The sequence below is a fragment of the Homarus americanus genome, unplaced genomic scaffold (assembly GCF_018991925.1).
Source record: "Homarus americanus isolate GMGI-L3 unplaced genomic scaffold, GMGI_Hamer_2.0 scaffold5589, whole genome shotgun sequence".
Taxonomy (NCBI): domain Eukaryota; kingdom Metazoa; phylum Arthropoda; class Malacostraca; order Decapoda; family Nephropidae; genus Homarus; species Homarus americanus.
The window spans coordinates 7,566,040-7,585,463 of NW_024736650.1; the positions used below are offsets into that span (position 1 = coordinate 7,566,040).

General features: G+C 43.3%; 1 protein-coding gene across 1 annotated transcript in view; it reads left to right on the plus strand.

Moving 5' to 3' along the window:
- LOC121872327 (CCR4-NOT transcription complex subunit 6-like) overlaps positions 1–17,892 on the plus strand; it is a 26,816-nt gene extending 8,924 nt beyond the window's left edge. Inside the window, exons 2-10 of the mRNA XM_042375053.1 lie at positions 7,516–7,584; positions 8,279–8,436; positions 9,107–9,261; positions 10,466–10,620; positions 11,264–11,361; positions 11,525–11,669; positions 12,013–12,214; positions 12,758–12,897; positions 13,174–17,892. Of these exons, the coding sequence (XP_042230987.1) occupies positions 7,516–7,584; positions 8,279–8,436; positions 9,107–9,261; positions 10,466–10,620; positions 11,264–11,361; positions 11,525–11,669; positions 12,013–12,214; positions 12,758–12,897; positions 13,174–13,256 (1,205 nt within the window). The 3' untranslated portion in view covers positions 13,257–17,892. The remainder of the gene's footprint in view (positions 1–7,515; positions 7,585–8,278; positions 8,437–9,106; positions 9,262–10,465; positions 10,621–11,263; positions 11,362–11,524; positions 11,670–12,012; positions 12,215–12,757; positions 12,898–13,173) is intronic.
- Positions 17,893–19,424: the final 1,532 nt, after the last annotated feature.

The window sequence follows — 19,424 nt, forward strand, 5'->3', positions numbered from 1 at the left end:
GTGATTGAGGAGGTGACAAGGTGTACAGGTGTGTGTGATGAGGAGGACAAGGGGGGTGTACAAGTGTGTGATTGAGGAGGTCACAAAGGTGTACAGGTGTGTGATTGGGGAGGAGGTGACAAGGGGGGGTGTACAAGTGTGTGATTGAGGAGGTGACAAAGGGGGTGTGCAGGTGTGTGATTGAGGAGGAGGCGAGGGTGTAGAGGTGTGTAATTGGTGAGTGTTTCATGTGGTGGTGACGGTGTAAGTGGTGACACCAGGGTGGTAGTGACGGAGGTTGGTGGACGTAACTCAACAAAAGACTCTCAATACCGGGTACAGTATTAACAAGTTGTGTCGCAATACTTCAATGTTGACGATGGATCTTTAACTTTACTTAAGGTGTTCGTCCCCGTCTGAGGGTTGGTTGGTGGCCATGGCCCTCACACCTAGGTTTGGTGGCCATGGCCCTCACCTAGGTTTGGTGGCCATGGCCCTCACACCTAGGTTTGGTGGCCATGGCCCTCACACCTAGGTTTGGTGGCCATGGCCCTCACACCTAGGTTTGGTGGCCATGGCCCTCACACCTAGGTTTGGTGGTCATGGCCCTCACACCTAGGTTTGGTGGCCATGGCCCTCACACCTAACGTTTTCTGGCTCTCTTTACTAACCCTCTCGGCCAAAATGACCCCCAAGTTCTTCATGGAGTTTGGCAGTAGACGACAGCGTAGTGTGTGTGTGTGTGTGTGTGTGTGTGTGTGTGTGTGTGTGTGTGTGTAAAAGATTAATTATAAGTGAGGGGAAAAGGAGGGTTAACAAGAAGTAGAGGAGATGAGAGAGGAGTGAAAGTGGTAATAGACGTCACGATGCTCAACTTCCTCTCTCACACGTGCACACGGACGTACACACACAACTGGTCACGCTCACGTACTGACGGTCTTGTGCACCCACGTACATATTGGCAGTCATGTACAACAATTCATGTACACACACACACACACACACACCAGTTAAGCCTTCCTTCACATACACACCTGTCACTACCTTATACCTGACTCCTGATTACACAACAGTACACTTTCCCCAGGTGGTATTGGCCTAATCCCCTCGTTGGTACTCAAGATGAAATATTTAACGTTTTGAGTACGATGATTTAACCCCTTGAGTACTGTGATTTGACTCCGAGTTCAAAATATACTGTCGTCAAATTTCCTCCCTGGGCAACGGACAACAGAAGATACTGTATTCCTTCCCACTTACCTTTATTTAATTAATGCAAATATTAACCTCAAAATATCACTTGAACACTAATGAACTACAACCAGGTGTAATTATATCCTCCTGGACAGTCATAACTCACAACCAAGGCTACAACCATATACGTAGTTTACATGACCACAGGTTGGATGGATGGTAGTGTTGTTCAGTCGTAGTTATATCTTAACACGCGTATGTAAACAACCGCAGCTACGCGTGTCACCCATGATAACAAGTTACGACACACACACACACAGCACCACCACTCTTAACACGTGGCCTCTGCCTACACTCTCCCATCACTAACTCCTGTAGACCACATCAATGGTCCCACCTCTTCAGTATTTTGATCTTTATGGTGTTTGAATGTCATATTTTCACGATTATAACTCGGCTCTTGGCTGTAACTCGGGGTCTTGATTATAACTCGGCTCTTGATTATAACTCGGGGTCTTGATTATAACTCGGCTCTTGGAGAAGCTTTGGAATATGTGTGTTTATGCGTGTTGCAGTGTGTGATTATGGCTAAGGAGGTCACGTACTAGATACAGTTTGTCGTCAGTGGTTGTGGGGGGGTGTGGGTGGGGTGGGGCGGGGCGGGGCGGGGCTGTAAACACACTCTTGTCAGGTGCTATGAGGAACATGATAAGAGGTATAACAGGCGATGATTTAGAACTAGTCCAGGGTCATTAATGGTGCATAGGTTAGACACGGGGCCATGTTAGGTGGGGCTAATGTTGTGGTTGTTGTTATTGACTTGGGTTTAGGTCAAGTTGTGTTGTTGACAGATGGTGGGTCATGTATATTTCCCTAATAGTTTGAGCTGTACACCTGTATTGGTGAGTCTTATGGGACCACACGTGTATCACTTAACCATTTACAGTAGGGACAGGTAAATCAGTTACAATGTAATTAGTAGTGTCTCACGTGATGTGTTACTTATTAAATTGTCTCCTCTGGAAATAAAAAAAAAAATGGTAGAATTGACCAGGTGAAAACTAGGGTAAGGGTAGTGTTGGGTACAAGTGTGTTTTACACCTGTCCACTAAGGTATACAGGTGCTTATGTATATATATATATATATATATATACCAGGAAAAGGTGTAGCGGTGTTGGTAACGAAATGGTTTTGAGACACACCTGTGGAGAAGCGAGGGCAGGTATGGGTAGAAGCATACCTGTTCTTCTGCCTCACCTCTGCTTCATTACCGGTGTGTATAGTAACAGTTGGCATCACCTGTGTTTGTCTTCAGCACCAAGTTGATTTATTTCACTGTAACGATATTTTCCCATAACAAATTGATTCAGGATTAATATTATTAATTTTATGACATTACCTGTGTATATGGTGGTACAGGTGTGTCCAGGTGTGTTGATTACTGTTAGAGAGTGTGTTTAAAGGACAGATTGAGTTTAAGAGTACCGTGTGTAGGTGTAGCGTTAGTGTGTGTGTGTGTGTAGGTGTAGCGTAAGTGTGTGTGTGGGTTGCGAGAGGTGGGCGCGTGTGGGTGGTGGGAGGATCGTGACTGTGTTGACCCGCTTCCATCGTAGTTTCTGTACTATCATGGTGTGCGCGCGCGCGCGCGCGTGTGTGTGTGTGTGTGTGTGTGTGTGTGTGTGTGTGTGTGAATCTTAGAATGAGAGGCGTTAATATAGGTAGTGGAATGTGATGGGTAGGACACACACACACACACACACACACACACACACACACTGACTTTTAAATGATTATAAATTCTCTTCAAGTTATTGGCTATAGAGTTTCGACAAAAGACCTGTACACCGTCAGAAGTTTGTCAATCTGTCTTCCACTCCCTCCTTCAGTAGTGCCAGATAGTGTGGGTGTTGTGAACTGCCTGCTGGGGGGTGGAGGTTTAGTGTACACCAGGACGCGAGGAGAACTTAAATGTTGCATCGTCCAGCTTGGTGACTCCCCTTCTCTCCCCTCCCACCTGCACACCCCTCTTATCTCCCCTTCTCTCCCCTCCCACCTGCACACCCCTCTTATCTCCCCTTCACACCCCTCTCTCGGGAAGGTAAACAGTCCTAGTAGTGTCGGCACTGTTCGGTTATTCATGAGTTAGCTCACCTGGTCCTGGGTTGTTCAAGCTTGACGCAAATATACTTTACTAACGCATGGGAGTAGTGGTTAAAATGGCGTCATGTTAGACCCAACTCTACCCTACCCTGCCCTGCCCTGCCCAGCCCAGCCCAGCCCAGCCCAGCCCAGCCCAGCCCAACCCTACCCTACCCTACCCTACCCAAGCGATCATTGTTGTCACTAAAATATCCGGAAGCCTTGACATACAAATCAGGTTTAGGTTAAGTTTGGTTTGGTTAGATTGGGTAGTTCAGTGGTTGTAGTATAGGACTCCAGGGGATAGTTTAGTTGTCCCTGTCGCCCATCCTACGTGTGGGGGGGGTGGGGGTTCCTTGCGTGGTCATAGGTGGTCACAGGTGTTGCCCGGTCGTGATGGGGAGGGGGGGGGGGTTCGTTAGGTTGGTGCTCCCGGAACCCCCCTCCTCCTCCCCCCCCACCACTACTCCTACCATCAGCCACATCAAGCTTGTATAGTCCCTCAGGTGGCCACCCTATTGTGGCCACCTTTCATCTGTATGCTGGCCACACCGTCACTCCAGTGCTTGTGGGGAGTAAATGACCCCATATTGTTGTGGTGGAGGTAGGTTTTGTAATACTTGATTATCTAAATAAAAACCATTTATATGTGAATAAGGCGTAACGTGACTAAGAAATATTGCGACGCTAGATTTACTGTATCTATGAGTGTCAATAAACTTTACACGCGCACACACGCGAATTACTTCAAAACTGTGAGACAGGGACCATATACCCACCTCCTTACGCCTCAGCTTCTCCACAAACACCATAAAGGCAGGTCTCCTCCTTCCCAATACCAACACCTTGTAACTGAGTGACAGCCAAACCGTCCACCGCTGACCTTACTGTACCATCGTTTGCTAATCATCTTCCCAACAACCAGTCTGAGAGTTAGGTCATTCACTGGAAGGTCCTACACAGTGCACCACACATAGGGATGGGAGGATGTTTGTCGTTAAGTAAATGTTAGTCTGGTGTTGGTAATGTCCTGGCGCATGTTACTGATGTACACAAAGAGTTGTTCGTGGTGACACATTAGAACGGTTGGTTAGGAAACAAGCAGTTGACACCCAGTGTTGACCACTGGTGGGTGACCGGCCTTGACCGCCGTCTCCAACACTAGTTTGGTGGGGAGCGCCGCCGCCGCTGCTGCTCCTCCTCCTCCTCCTCTATCTTGTTATTGGTGTTGCTGTTCCAGGCTGTTACTGATACTTTAGGCGATAACTGTTGTAGCTGCTGCCCACCAGTTCCTCTACGACACACACTACCTCCGGACTCGAGAGATACTGTTACAAAAAACATTTGAATTGAAAGTCAACTTTTAGTGGAATTGATGCGACATATTTTAATGTACACTAGAGACGTGATGTAGAGAAAGTTTTATTATTTGGTGGATTATAATGGAAATAGTGAACGAGGTACTGAGTGTGACGGAGGAGGCGGTGTTTGCCAAACTGAAACGTGATGATGTGCTCCAGGTGTTGGCCGTCCGCTTCTCCTTCAAGCAGCTGCATGCTGCTGCACACCTCCTGGAGGAGTGGATAGGGTGGAGGGCTGGCCGCGAGGATGTTGCTCGGAGTCTCCTGTTTGAGGATGAGCCTAGCCCGAGTACCTGGTGCTGTTGTGGTGCCACCACACACCACCACGTACCTGGTGCTGATACGTTAGAGGAGTGGAAAGGTGGTAGAGAGGCTGGTGGGTTACAACTGTGCCGAGATGAGGGAGTGGACTCTCCCGTCCACACTTCCACCTGTCCACACCACAGTGAAACAGGTAAAACTATTGTTGTGAAGAAGTTCAGCCATACACCGCCAGCAAACTCGAAAATGCCTGTAAGAATTGAAGGACGAGGTGCAGCGGGAGGCCACAAGATGTGTGATGCAGACTTAGAAGACTTAAGTGTTGAGGACAGTTGGCCAGGGGGTGATCCTTTGACAGGAGGCGGGAATCCCTGGCTGGGTGTGTCACGTCGTGGTGAGGGTGTGTCACGTCGTGGAAGTGTGTCACATAATGATGACTATACTACCCCAAGCAAGGATGTGACACAGGATAAAGATGTGATAAGACGGGTGAAGGGAGGTGGAACTCCCTGGCTGGCTGTGTCACGTGGTGGGGGAGTGTCCTGTGATAGTGACTGCACCACCCTAATAAGTGCTCACTCCACCTGTTGTTCAGTAGGTTGTCAGGTACAGGCAGTGTGCACGGACTCAAGCACCCTCGCTTCTACTGATGGCACTGTGGACGTTGACCAGGTAACCCAACCCAAGATAACCATGACAGGTGAAACAGAGGCATGTAAAGAGTGTCATTATACCACCCCAGTGCCCAGGTGTGTGTGCCCTGATGGATGGGTCGTTCTTGAGAGTAAGGGCACTAACGTCCCTTTTGTGACCTTAAAGATCTGGAAACTGGTGAACACTTTTTGGGATATTTTACCAAATTTCGTCCGGCAGAAGCCAGTACTAAGGTCCCCTGGGAGGATAACTTATAATTTACACAGAGAAATGACCGAAGTAAACCGTCTCCTAGAACAGCTCCACACCCGGCTACGGTGGGTGTTGCCTCTCGTGTGCGAGGAAGGCGGGGTAGCGAGGGATCATGACCTCAGTGTTGAAGAAGACTTTACCCTTCAGGAGGATCTACACGTGATGAAGTCTTGGCTATGCAAGATATATAAGTGTACAGGGGAGGGGAGTCACCACCTGGACACTGAAGGGAGACCAGACAGCCCCAGTGTGTTCCCTAAAAGTAGCACAGCCTCCATCCCCACCAGTGAGGAGTGTGATAGTGAAGCCTTCAGTGAGTCCTCCAGTAGAGCAGAGGAAGTGTATGAAATAAGATTGTCTTCAGATAGTGCAAGTGACTTAGAAGATTGTCCAGATATAATTGAAGATGATCTTCTGAGCTGGCTCTGGCAGGCAATAAGGTCTGGCATGAATGAACAGTTAGTTGTTCATCTGTTAGCTTCACATTATAGTCTACGGGAAGTACATCACTCTCGTAATATACTTACATCTTATAATTTCTCCCTGTCTTATATGAAGGGCGTGCGAGGCCTCCTGTTTGAGATGCTGTGTGGCCTCCGCTCGGCAACAGATGATAATAACAACGCACCGAACAAGAAGGTGCCAAAGTTTGTGAGTCGCGATGTCAACAACAGACCGTCGGTGCGACCTGTCAAACACACGGATATAACCAGTGACTTGGAAGTACTGGCGGACATTGCACACGGGATGACCACAGATATATGTTGGTTGTTGCCTGAGGCCCGTCGGTATTCCTCTTCCATGGAGGAAGCCGGGATAGGAACACTCGCGCCTCAATTGAAAGCCACTAGCCATGCCCTAACCAACCTTAAAACTATTCTCGATTGGGAATTAGGAACTGTACAGCACACTACAGGGACAGCACGCAGGGTAGTAGGTTCTCGGCACACCTACACCTGCCACCCAGAGAGTTATGATACAAAAGATGGCACATTGTTGGAGCATAGTAAACACGGGGGTCATGTTCAGTGTTGGTCAGCTGGTGAAGAAGAGAAGATGGGTGGCGCCTTGGGTGTACCATCAGACCACCAGGTCGTACCCAGCCCTCCCCACCACCGCAACTCGCATGCTCCCCTCCACCAGGTGTGTGCCCTTTCTTCCTCACACCTTCAAGAAATAAGAGAGACTTGGGTCAAACCTGCTCTAGAAATCACGTGTAAGTGTCCTCCTTGATGATTATATACTGTACTATCACCTGTAAATTTATCAACACGTGTACCGTCAACAAAATAATTATCGCGTCACTTTCCATGCTTTTCATTCTGGGACACAGGATGAAATGTTTAGAAAACTCGGATGTTCCAACCCAACACATACCATGAGTGGGTGAGGTATTTTATCATTCTCGGTGTTTAATCGACAGTACAAAGTTAGATATTTGCACATGGAGCAGTATGTCGTTTACCACACCACCCAGCCAAGTTCACTGAAATAAGCTGACTTGGTTTGTTGACTGTAGTACCTCGGTATAAAGAATAATGACTGTATAATAGTTCTAAGTATATTAAGACATACCCTGTGTATTTATGATGACCATTATGTAATATTCAGGTACTGATTAAGTGTGAGTCAGAGAACAGTAGTGATTAATGTTTTGTATTTGTTTGTTTACAGTAACGACACCTCAGCCACCCCAGAGACCGTGGATACATCTTGGTGAGCCCGAGAGAACCAAACCTTCATGTGAGTATAGTTGAGGTGTTCTCCTTCTCACTGTTGCCAGGTAAAAACACTAGATGCACACACACACACACACACCAGGTATTCTTTTGTGTGAGAGAGAGAGAGAGACCTCAGTGGTAATAGACACTCACTCACACCAGCCTCTGTTTAAGCTCCTCGTGTCCAGTTATTGTTGTTCCTCTCGCCTAAAGTCTTCAGTACAGTATTAGTTTAACATTACAGGCAGGTACAGTACAGGTCGATCTCCTACCCAGTCATCTTGTATTGGTGTGTACTGTACCCATGTGTATTTATGCATGTGGACTTAAAACTTCAGTACAGTATGTATTTAAGTTTCCTGGTGAATTGGAAATTAAAAGAAAAAGTTACAATGTAGAAATTTGCCTGAGGAAGTAGAGCAGCTGTCATGTGTTGGGGGAAAGCATTCACTTTCTCTTTCAAATGTGAATGTGTGAACCCTTCATTAGCTTGAGGAGTGTTCTTTATAATGAGAGACTGATGTATGAGAGTTATCCTGTATTATTAGTAAAAAATAACAAATAATTTGACAGGATTGATGATAGTTATACAGCACATACATTGGACTACTGTGAGGGTTGTCATGTGCTTGGATCTTGAGAGCTTGAGCTGTATATCCCATTATTTCCTCTCATGGTAGAAGTATATTATAACTAAAGCATATCTTCCATTGCAGGTATATTCACAGTGATGTGCTACAATGTGTTATGCGACAAGTATGCAACGCGTCAAATGTACGGGTACTGCCCTTCGTGGGCTTTAGAGTGGGAATACCGGAAGAAAGGCATCATGGACGAGATCAAACATTACCTAGCAGACATCATCACTTTACAAGTACGTTGTATATGTGTGGTTCACTTATTTCTCAAAGGCTGTTGTGACTAGAGAGAGCACTGTGTTCCCTGAGGTGTGTTGACCACATAGTATGATCAGATTTGAATGATTCTTTTTTTTTTTTTTTAGTATAAAGTGAAGTACAGTTCATTACAGGGATTTACAGGTCAACACTAATCTGTACCTCACATTAATACTCTAAACTTAGTGATAATCCAAGTGTCATATATCTCTTCATCAAGGTTTTGAAACTTATGATTGAATTTGGGTATTGTGTTTTAAGATGAATGAGCCTGTTTACTGTTTAGGTAGTATTGTGAGTACAGTACTTAGGAAGGGGAGATATTTTATCTCTGGTATTCACTGTGATCTTTGTGGTGGCATTGTTACACTATCAGATAAAGTTACTATCAGTACCGGTGTCCACAGGAACTTCAGTTAAACCTACCAGTGTTATCATAAGATCATAGAGTCCAAACATTTCTAAACTTGGATCTTGTTGAAGAAACATAAGAAAAATATTAAGGTCTCGGCTATCTAAACTTTAGTTATTTGGTTTTCATTGTTTTCAAGATTTACATAATGTGAATGAATAAATGCTTTACTATAATAGATGAACCATTAATGTTAAAACACTTGGGATTAATAATGTGTTATGTTTCACCCACAGGAAGTGGAAACCGACCAGTTCTTCAATTTTTTCCTTCCTGAATTAAAGAATGAAGGTTATGATGGAATTTTCTCACCCAAGTCCAGGGCAAAACACATGTCAGAGAATGAAAGAAAATATGTCGATGGTTGTGCCATCTTCTGGAGAACTAGCAAGTGAGTATTTTGGTTGCCTAAGAAGGTTTATATGACTGTAATGATGAAGCCTGTGGTGTCCTGTGTAGGCCTGGCACAATATCCTGGGTGGAATTCAGTACCATTGACCAACAATATATTTTGCCCCATAAGGTGGATTTTCTTAGAGGTTTATTGGCTTGATCTTTCTGGATATCAGCAGCCAGTGAGTCTTTCCGACCTATCATAATATTTTGGCATAATATCTTATGATAGTCCACTTTACATTCATCATCTTGTTCCTTCTTCTTATATTGGCCTATATTCTTGTGGCAGGGTAGCCATACCTCTAGGTCCAGCATGACTCCTTACACATTTAGTAGTGATAAATGGCAGTTTTGTTTCTTGAATAAAACAGAGGAAGTAAAAGATGTTTAATACTGCACATAAACATCTTCCTTTGTTCACAAAATTTATTCTTTGGGGCAGAATTTTGTTTCCAGTATTTGTCACATTGGTAAGTGTGGTGCAGTAATATAATTTGGGGGCGGTGCTTTCATGCAAATCTTATCAGAGCCTCACAGTTGACTGTCAAGTTTCTCGGTGTGTTATGGTGTCTGAGAGAGAAAACGTTCTCAGTCTGACATTTCATAAGCTGTCAACATAAATCAGTTCATTATGAACAAATGAGTATCAGATGTGAACATCATAATTGTATCTCTTGCAGGTCTTAAGTCAGGCATCTATCACATGGGTATACAAAGTAATTACTGTAAAATGTTGGCTTATTGTCATTTGTACTTAAAAAAAGGATTTGCAGGTTATCCAGCCATCAAATGTATTATTTACTTTTTAGATAAATGGCATAGGAAGACTTGTCAGTCAGGAGCCAGAGTGGTAAATAGTCTTGTATTTAAGGTAATTTGTTCATGTGAAGTCTCCAGACTCTGTGGTTACTGTACACACAAACTCTATAGTGTAGCAGTGTTCTCTTCAAGTTCTTACCTACAGTAGTAGTTTTTCAAGTTACCTGCTAGTTACTCCTAACCTTTAGTGAGTAATAGCTTATATAAGAGCAAAGAATTGTTCCAATCCACTGACTGGAACTTCCTTTGTTACTCTGTGGAACATTGATAATCTAACATAGGAATATTACTTTATACTTTAATGTTATTTTAGGTAGATAAAATTACATATCCAAATTTTAGACAAATTTTTTGATGAAAATCACATTAATAATTTTCAGGTTTACCCTGGTCAAAGAGCGATTAATAGAATTCAACCAGTTAGCAATGGCTAATCACGATGGCTCCGAGGATATGTTAAACCGTGTCATGACAAAGGACAACATTGGCCTTGCTGCTCTGCTAGAAACTAAGGAAGCAGCTTGGGAAAATTCAGGTGAGTCAGGTCAATTTCCCTGAGAACAGTAGAAGGTTTGTGGTCTTTGTTCCCAGGAGTTATGTAAAAATATTCTGACATTAGGAACTATCACACACACACCTTCACTTTATTTTCCCTCACATAAAAAACATAATTGAATGAAATTGGTTGGGAGTAATGAACCATTTAAACTTCATATGGAATAAAATTTTACTCCTGCCCTAAGAAGGACAAGAGTATTGGTGGTGTGTGTCTACTAGTCTGTCAGGCAGTTCTTGGCAGCTTTTGGGACTGTAATATACAACAGTCTATCAGTGTCAATGTAGTTTTTTTTTTATGGGTTGAATCTTAAGGTGTCATTTTTGCTTCCCTGTTGTGTCCTGTTGTTTACTGAATAGCAGGAAACACTGGTCGAAGGTCACTTGTAGACTCAGACATCAGTACTGTGCATTGAATCTGTTTTTTTTTTCACCTTCACTTATAGGGACAAACCTGCACATGACACTCTTACAATATTTTACCCATGTTTTTAGTCTTGTTATAGAATGAACTTGTCATACATTGTGTCATTGTGTGAGTTAAATCATATTGTACTGATAAGAATGATGAAGAATTTTTATATGTGAATGAAATATAACTTTATCATCGGTTCTCCCTGTAGAAATACCACCAGACAAAATGCAAGTGAATCAGGCAGTGTTAGTATGCACTGCCCACATCCACTGGGACCCAGAATTTTGTGACGTCAAACTCATCCAAGTTAGTTTACAATGAGTTGAGAATTGAGTTGATGCCTAATGCTCATAATTCAATACTGTACAAACTTAATTTCGTACATAATTTTGGCATGTTTAATATAATGTGGTGATAGGTTAACAACTGCATATTACAAAATGTATTAATTAAAGTTTGATTCTTTCAGACAATTATGTTGATGAGTGAAATCCGACAAGTAGTCTCCCAGATTGTTGAGGATTCCCAACACAGGTCGAGGGCAGGGAGGAAGATGGACGTAAATTCAATTCAACTTCTCTTGTGTGGTGACCTTAATTCGCTCCCAGATTCAGGTTAGTTGGGGAATAAATGTACTATGTATTTTAACAGATATATTCTGATATGTTGTTCACCTTCTACAAGAAAACCCAAGATATCTTACCTGGTTTATCCCAGTTGTTTCACATAATGTTGCATCACCCTTCAGCATCACATGCACCCCAAAACAAAGTGGCTACTATGTTCTCTCCTCATTTATTCGCACAGTTGTTTCCTGGATGTCTGTCCAGCCCTCTCACTTGTAGAACGTCTTTCACCCCTCTTCCATCTCCTTAATCATTCCCCCACATGTGTATACAGGGTGCTGGCAATCATAGTGTATGATAAAATTAACGAGTATTTATCTCTCTATTTCAGGTGTTGTTGAGTTCTTAACAAAAGGCAGTGTTTCTATGGACCACGAAGACTTCAAGAGTTTTGGGTACAAGACCTGTCTGCAGAAGATAGCAGTGACCAAGAACAATAATTCCTTGGTTAACACAAGTGCTAACCTCTACACCCACTCCTTTAGGCTCTCTGCTGCGTATGATTTCTCAATCATGGCGTATACCAATTACACGTAAGTTTCTCCCGGGTCCAGTTATTATCTCCCATCTTGTCCCTGCAGGAATATGACAGGGTGTATAATGTTACCCATACAAAATGTTCTTTTTCTTTAATAACTGGATTAACATGAAATTTTGTAAGGAATTTAATATCTTGAAAACCTAAGTTGAGAATGATTATAACCATTGGTCATATTAATTTGTTGTTGTAGAAAGTATCAGAAGTATAGAATTGATAATGTAATACAATTGTGGAGTCCCGAGTCTTGAGAAATGGGGGAATAGTCTTGCCAGGATGGAAGTAATTGTAGGAGTGTGTAGAAAATGGTGTGGTAATGATAACTATATATTGGTTTAATGTGAGAGGTATATATCATACAATGTGTTCCAGGTCCCCATTTTGATTGATTAAAACAAACACTCTGAACTATTGCATGTATTAGTTTAAAACATGGAACACCTAGATTAGTCCTGGAAATTTCAATAATGCTTTTAGATAATTGAAATAACATGTAATTTATGGATAATTATTAAAAAATGCAATTTTTTACTTTCAGGTATGATTTCAAGGGGATAATAGACTACATCTTCCATAGTGCTGATACTATGTCGTCTCTGGGAGTTTTGGGGCCCATTGATCCCGACTGGTTTAGAGAGAACAAGGTCATGGGCTGTCCACACCCTCATATCCCATCAGGTGAGATCCTTCACTGATACACAATTCACTTTGCCGTGGTGCAGAGTTTGGTGACTACTGTATTCTTTATACTGTATTATACTTTATGATTTTTAAAAGCTTCATGATATACCTTGGCTCAAGTACAGGAATATGTGTATACTGTATATACCTGTACTGTATTGTATAATTAAACAACTCTGATATGTTCTACATTTTTTTTCCTCAACTTTGGTATTGGTAAAAATATTCTATAGAAATCATTCTCTAATTTTTTTTTTTCATCTTGTATTTCAGATCACTTTTCTCTACTAGTACAGCTGGAGATGCGACCTGTATCTTCGATCCTCAACCACCCAAACGGCCTCCTCCACAGGTAGCCTGTGGCAGGCAATATCTCCACAACCAACACCTCCTGCGAGCACAGTCCACTCATCACTGGTCTCTGTACGAAGATTAATGTACCAGATGCACGTGAAGTCCGTACCAGAAGTTGACCACATGGATGCCTGTGGCTCCCCAGGGATTTTTGTCCTCTGATGGAAGTCCATGCCCAGATTCATTTTTTGTCTGTAAATTGTTGTGATGATGGGAAAATGAACATTGGGCATCACCTCAGGATCTTGGTGGTATAGGTCCCTTCTTGATAAGCATTGTGCTCCAAGCAGCAGTTGCCCTATCGCCTGCCAGACCAATGAGGCCTTGTTCATGTGTTTTAAGGAGCACACTCTACAAGAGCATTTTCTGTGGCACTGGGACAGATTTTTGTTATTTTTATTTTTTTTAATGAGCCTAGATAAATAGTCGTTTTATGGGTGTCACGGTACAAAAATCATCAAGGTATGAGGTTTTATGCATGAATGGATATGTTAAAACATTCTAAAGTAAGTGGGGCTGGAACTTGTACAAAAATAGAGCTGATATTTAGGTCTGATTAAAAAAAAAGAAAAATAAAGAAAAAAACCGACTGCCCCTTAACTCGCCTTTGGCTTCCAGGCTTGTTTGTGTCGCCTGCGGGATGAGCACACGAGCTTCAGCCACCTCGATCTCACTGTGTGTTTTGATGGGCCCAGCTTCCCTACCTCTTAATCTTCCACTTATCCCAACAACCTCCCTCAGCTTGCTCTCCCTATCTACAACTTCTAGAAATGACCTCTATTTTGCCCCGTTATCAAACTACTCCACTGCATTTGTTGGCCTGGGACCATCCTCATATTTCTCACCTACTGTATTTCACCTCACTGCCACCACCACCACTTGCATCACACACCACCTCCCCTCCACTTCTGTCATCATATGTAGCATAAGCCACCCACAGCCTCTCCACCACTGTACAGTTTGGCTGTTCTCATCACCCAGACTCCCTCTGCCTTGGTTCTCAGTCAAAACATTCGCCTTCTGCGACGGACCAAATCCAATGCACCCAATAGTAATTTCCCATCATAGAACAAATGACCTACAGTTACTCAAGTTGTAAAGACAGTAAACCTTCATGGTCTACAAAGTTTCCATCCTTGTCTTTTTTCAGCCCACTTACACTTCATCTGGTAGTTTTGTCTCTTCTGCAGAAAATATCCAACCCATGCCTCTTGTGCCACTATTTTCCTTCCACAGGGCTGCTCCTCATTCCTTAATCATCTGAAACACGCACCGTGAACATTGGACATCCACCATTCTTTACTGCTTTGCTGTTCTGTTATATTTCATCTTTTATGTGTACCTGGGGATTAGTTGAGAGCTTCAAGAATGTGTCAGCAGGTGTATTACTTACAGATTGCTGTGCATCTAGTAGAAGGATATCCACTCTGATCATTAGTGCTTCAAAGTGTCATTCAGTGTCAGCCATGAGTGGCCCTTCAGTTCTTTCTTAGGCTAGGTTAGATTTATTTATGAAATATTGAAAATAAACACTACTGTACTCCTTTATTTATATAGTGTGAAAAGCTCTAATTAAACATATCTCTTGATAGATATAATAGTTTCTGTAATTTATCATCTGTAATTACGAAGGGGAGTATGATTGTTTTGCTTTCAGTGAAAGACATGAAGAATCTATTTTAGGGCAACTTATGGCTTTTTATTTTTAATATAATCCTTTCCATGGTATGTGAACGGATCTCCAACGTTTTTATAATGTAGTAATTGCATGCTTTAGCCCACAATTGTGACACTTACAAGCACCAAAGATTGAGAGATGTTCCTGTACAATACTGGACCAGTCCATTTGCAAATTTATCATCAGTATGTATGCATTTGGCTTTGCATAGGAAAATATAATGCTTTTGTTTAACTGATTGATTTTGATGTATAATTTTTGCAAGTGTTGATGTTAATATTTACCATCAATGAGTTCCATCTCAACCTTATTTCTGTGTACTTTACTGTTTGTGTGTCACTTGTTCCCTGTGGCATTCCCTCCTTGTGATCCACAACTCTGGTGGCAAAGTTGCCCACAGCTGAACAAATTTAGAAGTATTGCAGCATATTGGGGAACCTTTGTAATCAGTTTCATAATACAAATGCTGTATTTGAATGAAAATTTCCTCAGATTTTTACATAAGATGCAGCAAATACTGTCGATTATATAGAAGAGATTGTAAATAAGCTTATCAAACAAATATGACAAACAGGGATATAAATCAGTCATATGACTTCTTTGTCTTACCATGATGTTTGTTTAAATCATAATACTTAGAACCAACTGTAAATCAGGAATAACATTGTCTTCAGGTACACATCGTCAGACATTTTAGTTCACCTTAATATAAGTCAAATATCTTTAGACCCAATTCTAGACTATCTCTTGATTACTTAAGGCCAGTAATAACACCGAGGCTGTCAAGAGTATATACTGAAGATTAATTTTTATCTTCATTTTTGATATATCGATTGTTGAAATTGTTATTGTGACCGTGGTTGAACCTGAGTCGGGCTAATGTGTACATGAGGAATAAAAAGATCTGTTGGCAGTTTTCCTTATAGTGTAGGTAGAGTGGACGAGTGACTGATGGACTCAAGTTTCCTCAGGCTGTCGTGACATTTACCAACTATTATTACTGGCTACTCTCCACAAGAGCTACAAACAATTGAATTCCATATTGGAAATACAAGGATTAAGGGAAGGGTATGGGTTAGATATTAAACCTCTAAATTGGGCTAAAACTTGGCTTATATGGTACTGGAACCTTGTGCTATGGATCTGAGGATGCATTACGGTAGGACGCTTTCCCGTCTCTCGGTGTAGTGGAGGGTGGCCAGTGTCGTAGCCGAGCATCATCTTTGTCCAGTGCCGGCAAGAAGTTGTAATCACCAGGTGATACTCGTTGAATTTGGATAATTGAGAGGATAAAGTTTGTCACTAAAGACTTTCTAGAGCTGTGGTTGCTTTTAGTAAAGGGGGAGGGAGGGGCTATGCTTAGCTTGTTCTCATATTTGTGGTACTTTTCCTGTTTCCTCAAACAAATTATATTTTATATAAAGACTGGTATAATTAATCTAGACAATGAGCTACTTGAAGGTTATGGGTTGTTTGTAACTGTACTGAGGCTTCTTGAAGCACCTAGTCAGCAGATCTTCGGGTATACTCTGGTGACAGTTTGCAACTATTCTAAATAACACAGGCTACAAATGACTGCCATCAAAATTTTGTCAACCTTTTGTTTTGAGATTTTCTAATGTTAGGTCTCAAGTAAAGTTTTATATACACAGGACCTCTTATAGAGGCTTATGAACAAATGTTTGACTGCTTTATATTTGTAGCCTACAACCTTCTTTGTTGTTTTTGTAAGGCATAATGTGTAGTGAGAATGTTTGTAACTGGTTTTGGATTAGATGTGTCCTGTCCTTCATAAACACTGGAGGCTAGTCTGCTCCAGTGAGTCCGCTTGTGCCGACTTGGTACATGACCGCCCCACCGCAGCAGTCCCACACACCCTGGCGGCCCATGCCACATCTCTCATCCCTCGTAATTTACTCATGTCCCTTACATTTATTTTTTTAACTCACGGGTTCACTCACTCATTGTTTACATATCATTTTTTGTGGATTCAGAATGGTTTTTTACTGGCCTCTTAATTTTTTGTTATTATGGATTTCAACCTCTTGATATTTTACACCAAAAAAAAAAGACTTTGTACAGTATAGTTGTGTCTAGTTTCTGATTGTTGCTGTTACTGTATTGAACTATTTCTCTGGGTTATATAGAGGGCAGTAAAAAACCTGTGAAGTAGGTTAGGCATTTCTTGCACAAACCTTTATATGTTAGCCCGAGTTAGCATCGTGATTCAACATAAATGTAGTTATAAAGTTGTATTCTAATATTTCATTTTTCTCATACATATGCAAACCCTTTAGAGATGTCCTGATTTATCTTCACTAGTTAGCAAGTTCTTCAAGACCCTTCAAGCCATTCAAAATATGTTGGTGTCGTTTGGGCCAAATACCTGCATTGTGGTGTAGGCTGCGGTAACACTCGTTGTAAAGGTTTATTTTTCAGGTGGTGCCGTGACCAGTCCAAGCCAGCCCTCAACCCTGACCTCACTCAGTCTCTTGCAAGGCTATCATTTTTAACTTAGAAATTTTTATTTGTAGTTTGAAGTACGTAGTTCCCATTCATCAAACAACCCACTTATCGTGTATCTGCATAAGTGATAGTGTAGATTAGTAGTAGTATTAGTATACATATTTTATTTGAGTTTTAACCCAAGAAATCTTTAGGCACTTACAAAAGTGTCCTAAACTGAGGGCAGCTAGAGCCAAGTTTGAGGGCAGGCTGGAACAGGACCAATTTTTGTAGGTATTGCAGCACTAGGGTAAAGTGGTCTGTCCCTTTGAGTTTGGGCTAGTGCTGGTGGCGGTCCTCAGCAGTACAAAGTGTCTCCCGTGCCCCGTGCAATGGTCATTATCATTATTACTCTTGACGTCAGTTCACCACCCAGTCCTCACCCGACCACGCGGTAGCACACGCGTCTAGACATTTAGTAAGGTTAGGATTCAGTAATAAAATATTGCAGATTATTTAGATTCTTATTTATCCTCATTTAATTGTCAAGGTACAAGAAGTGAACACAATGTACTGTATATAACTTGTATGTACAGTACTGCAGTTATGGAAAACTAAATGTTCTCTTCACAGAAAGCCTTGTGGTGCTTGTGGCTCCTTTTACTTGAGGCTGTGACCTCTAGTGGGGAGACAACAGATGACTTCAGATATGAACACTTGATTGAGTAGTGTTCTTGGAGGGATTTTACTTTACTCTGTCATTTATTGTAATGATTTTATCAATCATCTTTATATTTCTTTCTCTGTAAATATCATTGTAAGTAATTCAATCGTTAATTTGTTCATGTCTCTTGGTAAATATATTTATTCTTTATTAATAATATGTTATATTATTCTTTCATTTCATTTCTATTTTCTTTTATGTACAGTACTGTAGTGCTTCTTCAACAGCAGCATAGTACAGTACTCAATGATGGTGAGAATCAGTGTTGGTGAAAAGTGAGGGAGGAAACTTGGGGACAAAAGGGACATACTACTGTACTCCTACCCTTAACTCCATGTAACTTGCTGACCACCCTCATTGCGGCCCAAGTGAGGAGGCTGGTGAGGAGTGTGGTGGGGGAGGCTGGCTGGTGAGGAGCGTGGTGGGGGAGGCTGGCTGGCGAGGAGCGTGGTGGAGGCTGGCTGGTGAGGTGTGGTGGGGAGGCTGGCTGGCTGGTGGGGGAGGCTGGCTGGCGGGGTGTGTGGTGGAGGCTGGCTGGCAGGGTGTGTGGTGGGGGCTGGCTGGCTGGGGAGTGTGGTGGGGGAGGCTGGCTGGCGAGGCTGTGGTGGGGGAGGCTGGCTGGCGAGGAGGAGTGGGGGAGGCTGGCTGGCGAGGGTGGTGGGGAGGCTGGCTGGCGAGGAGAAGGCGGCTGGCGAGGTGTGTTGGGGAGGCTGGCTGGCTGGCTGGCGGGGTGTGTGGTGGGGAGGCTGGCTGGCTGGCTGGCGGGTGTGTGGTGGGGAGGCTGGCTGGCTGTGGGGGAGGCTGGCTGGCTGGCTGGCGAGGTGTGTGGTGGGGAGGTTGGCTGGCGAGGTGTGGTGGGGGAGGCTGGCTGGCGAGGAGCGTGGTGGGGAGGCTGGCTGGCGAGGTGTGGTGGGGGAGGCTGGCTGGTGGCTGGCTGCTGGCGAGGTGTGGTGGGGAGGCTGGCTGGAGGCTGGCTGGCAGGTGTGGTGGGAGGCTGGCTGGCTGGCTGGCAGGTGTGTGGTGGGGGGCTGGCTGGCAGGCTGGCTGGTGTGGTGGGGGGCTGGCTGGCTGTGGTGGCTGGTTGGCTGTGGTGGGGGAGGCTGGCTGGCGAGGTGTGGTGGGGAGGCTGGCTGGCGAGGAGTGTGGTGGGGGAGGCTGGCTGGCGAGGTGTGTGGTGGGGGAGGCTGGCGAGGTGTCACGTTACATCCGACAACATCCCTCACATGGACACCTTCCTTCACCGCCAGAGGGAGGGAGGCTGTTACTACACAAGATAGTGGCGCCTCTGTTCTTCAACCCACCAACACCGCTCTATGACATCCT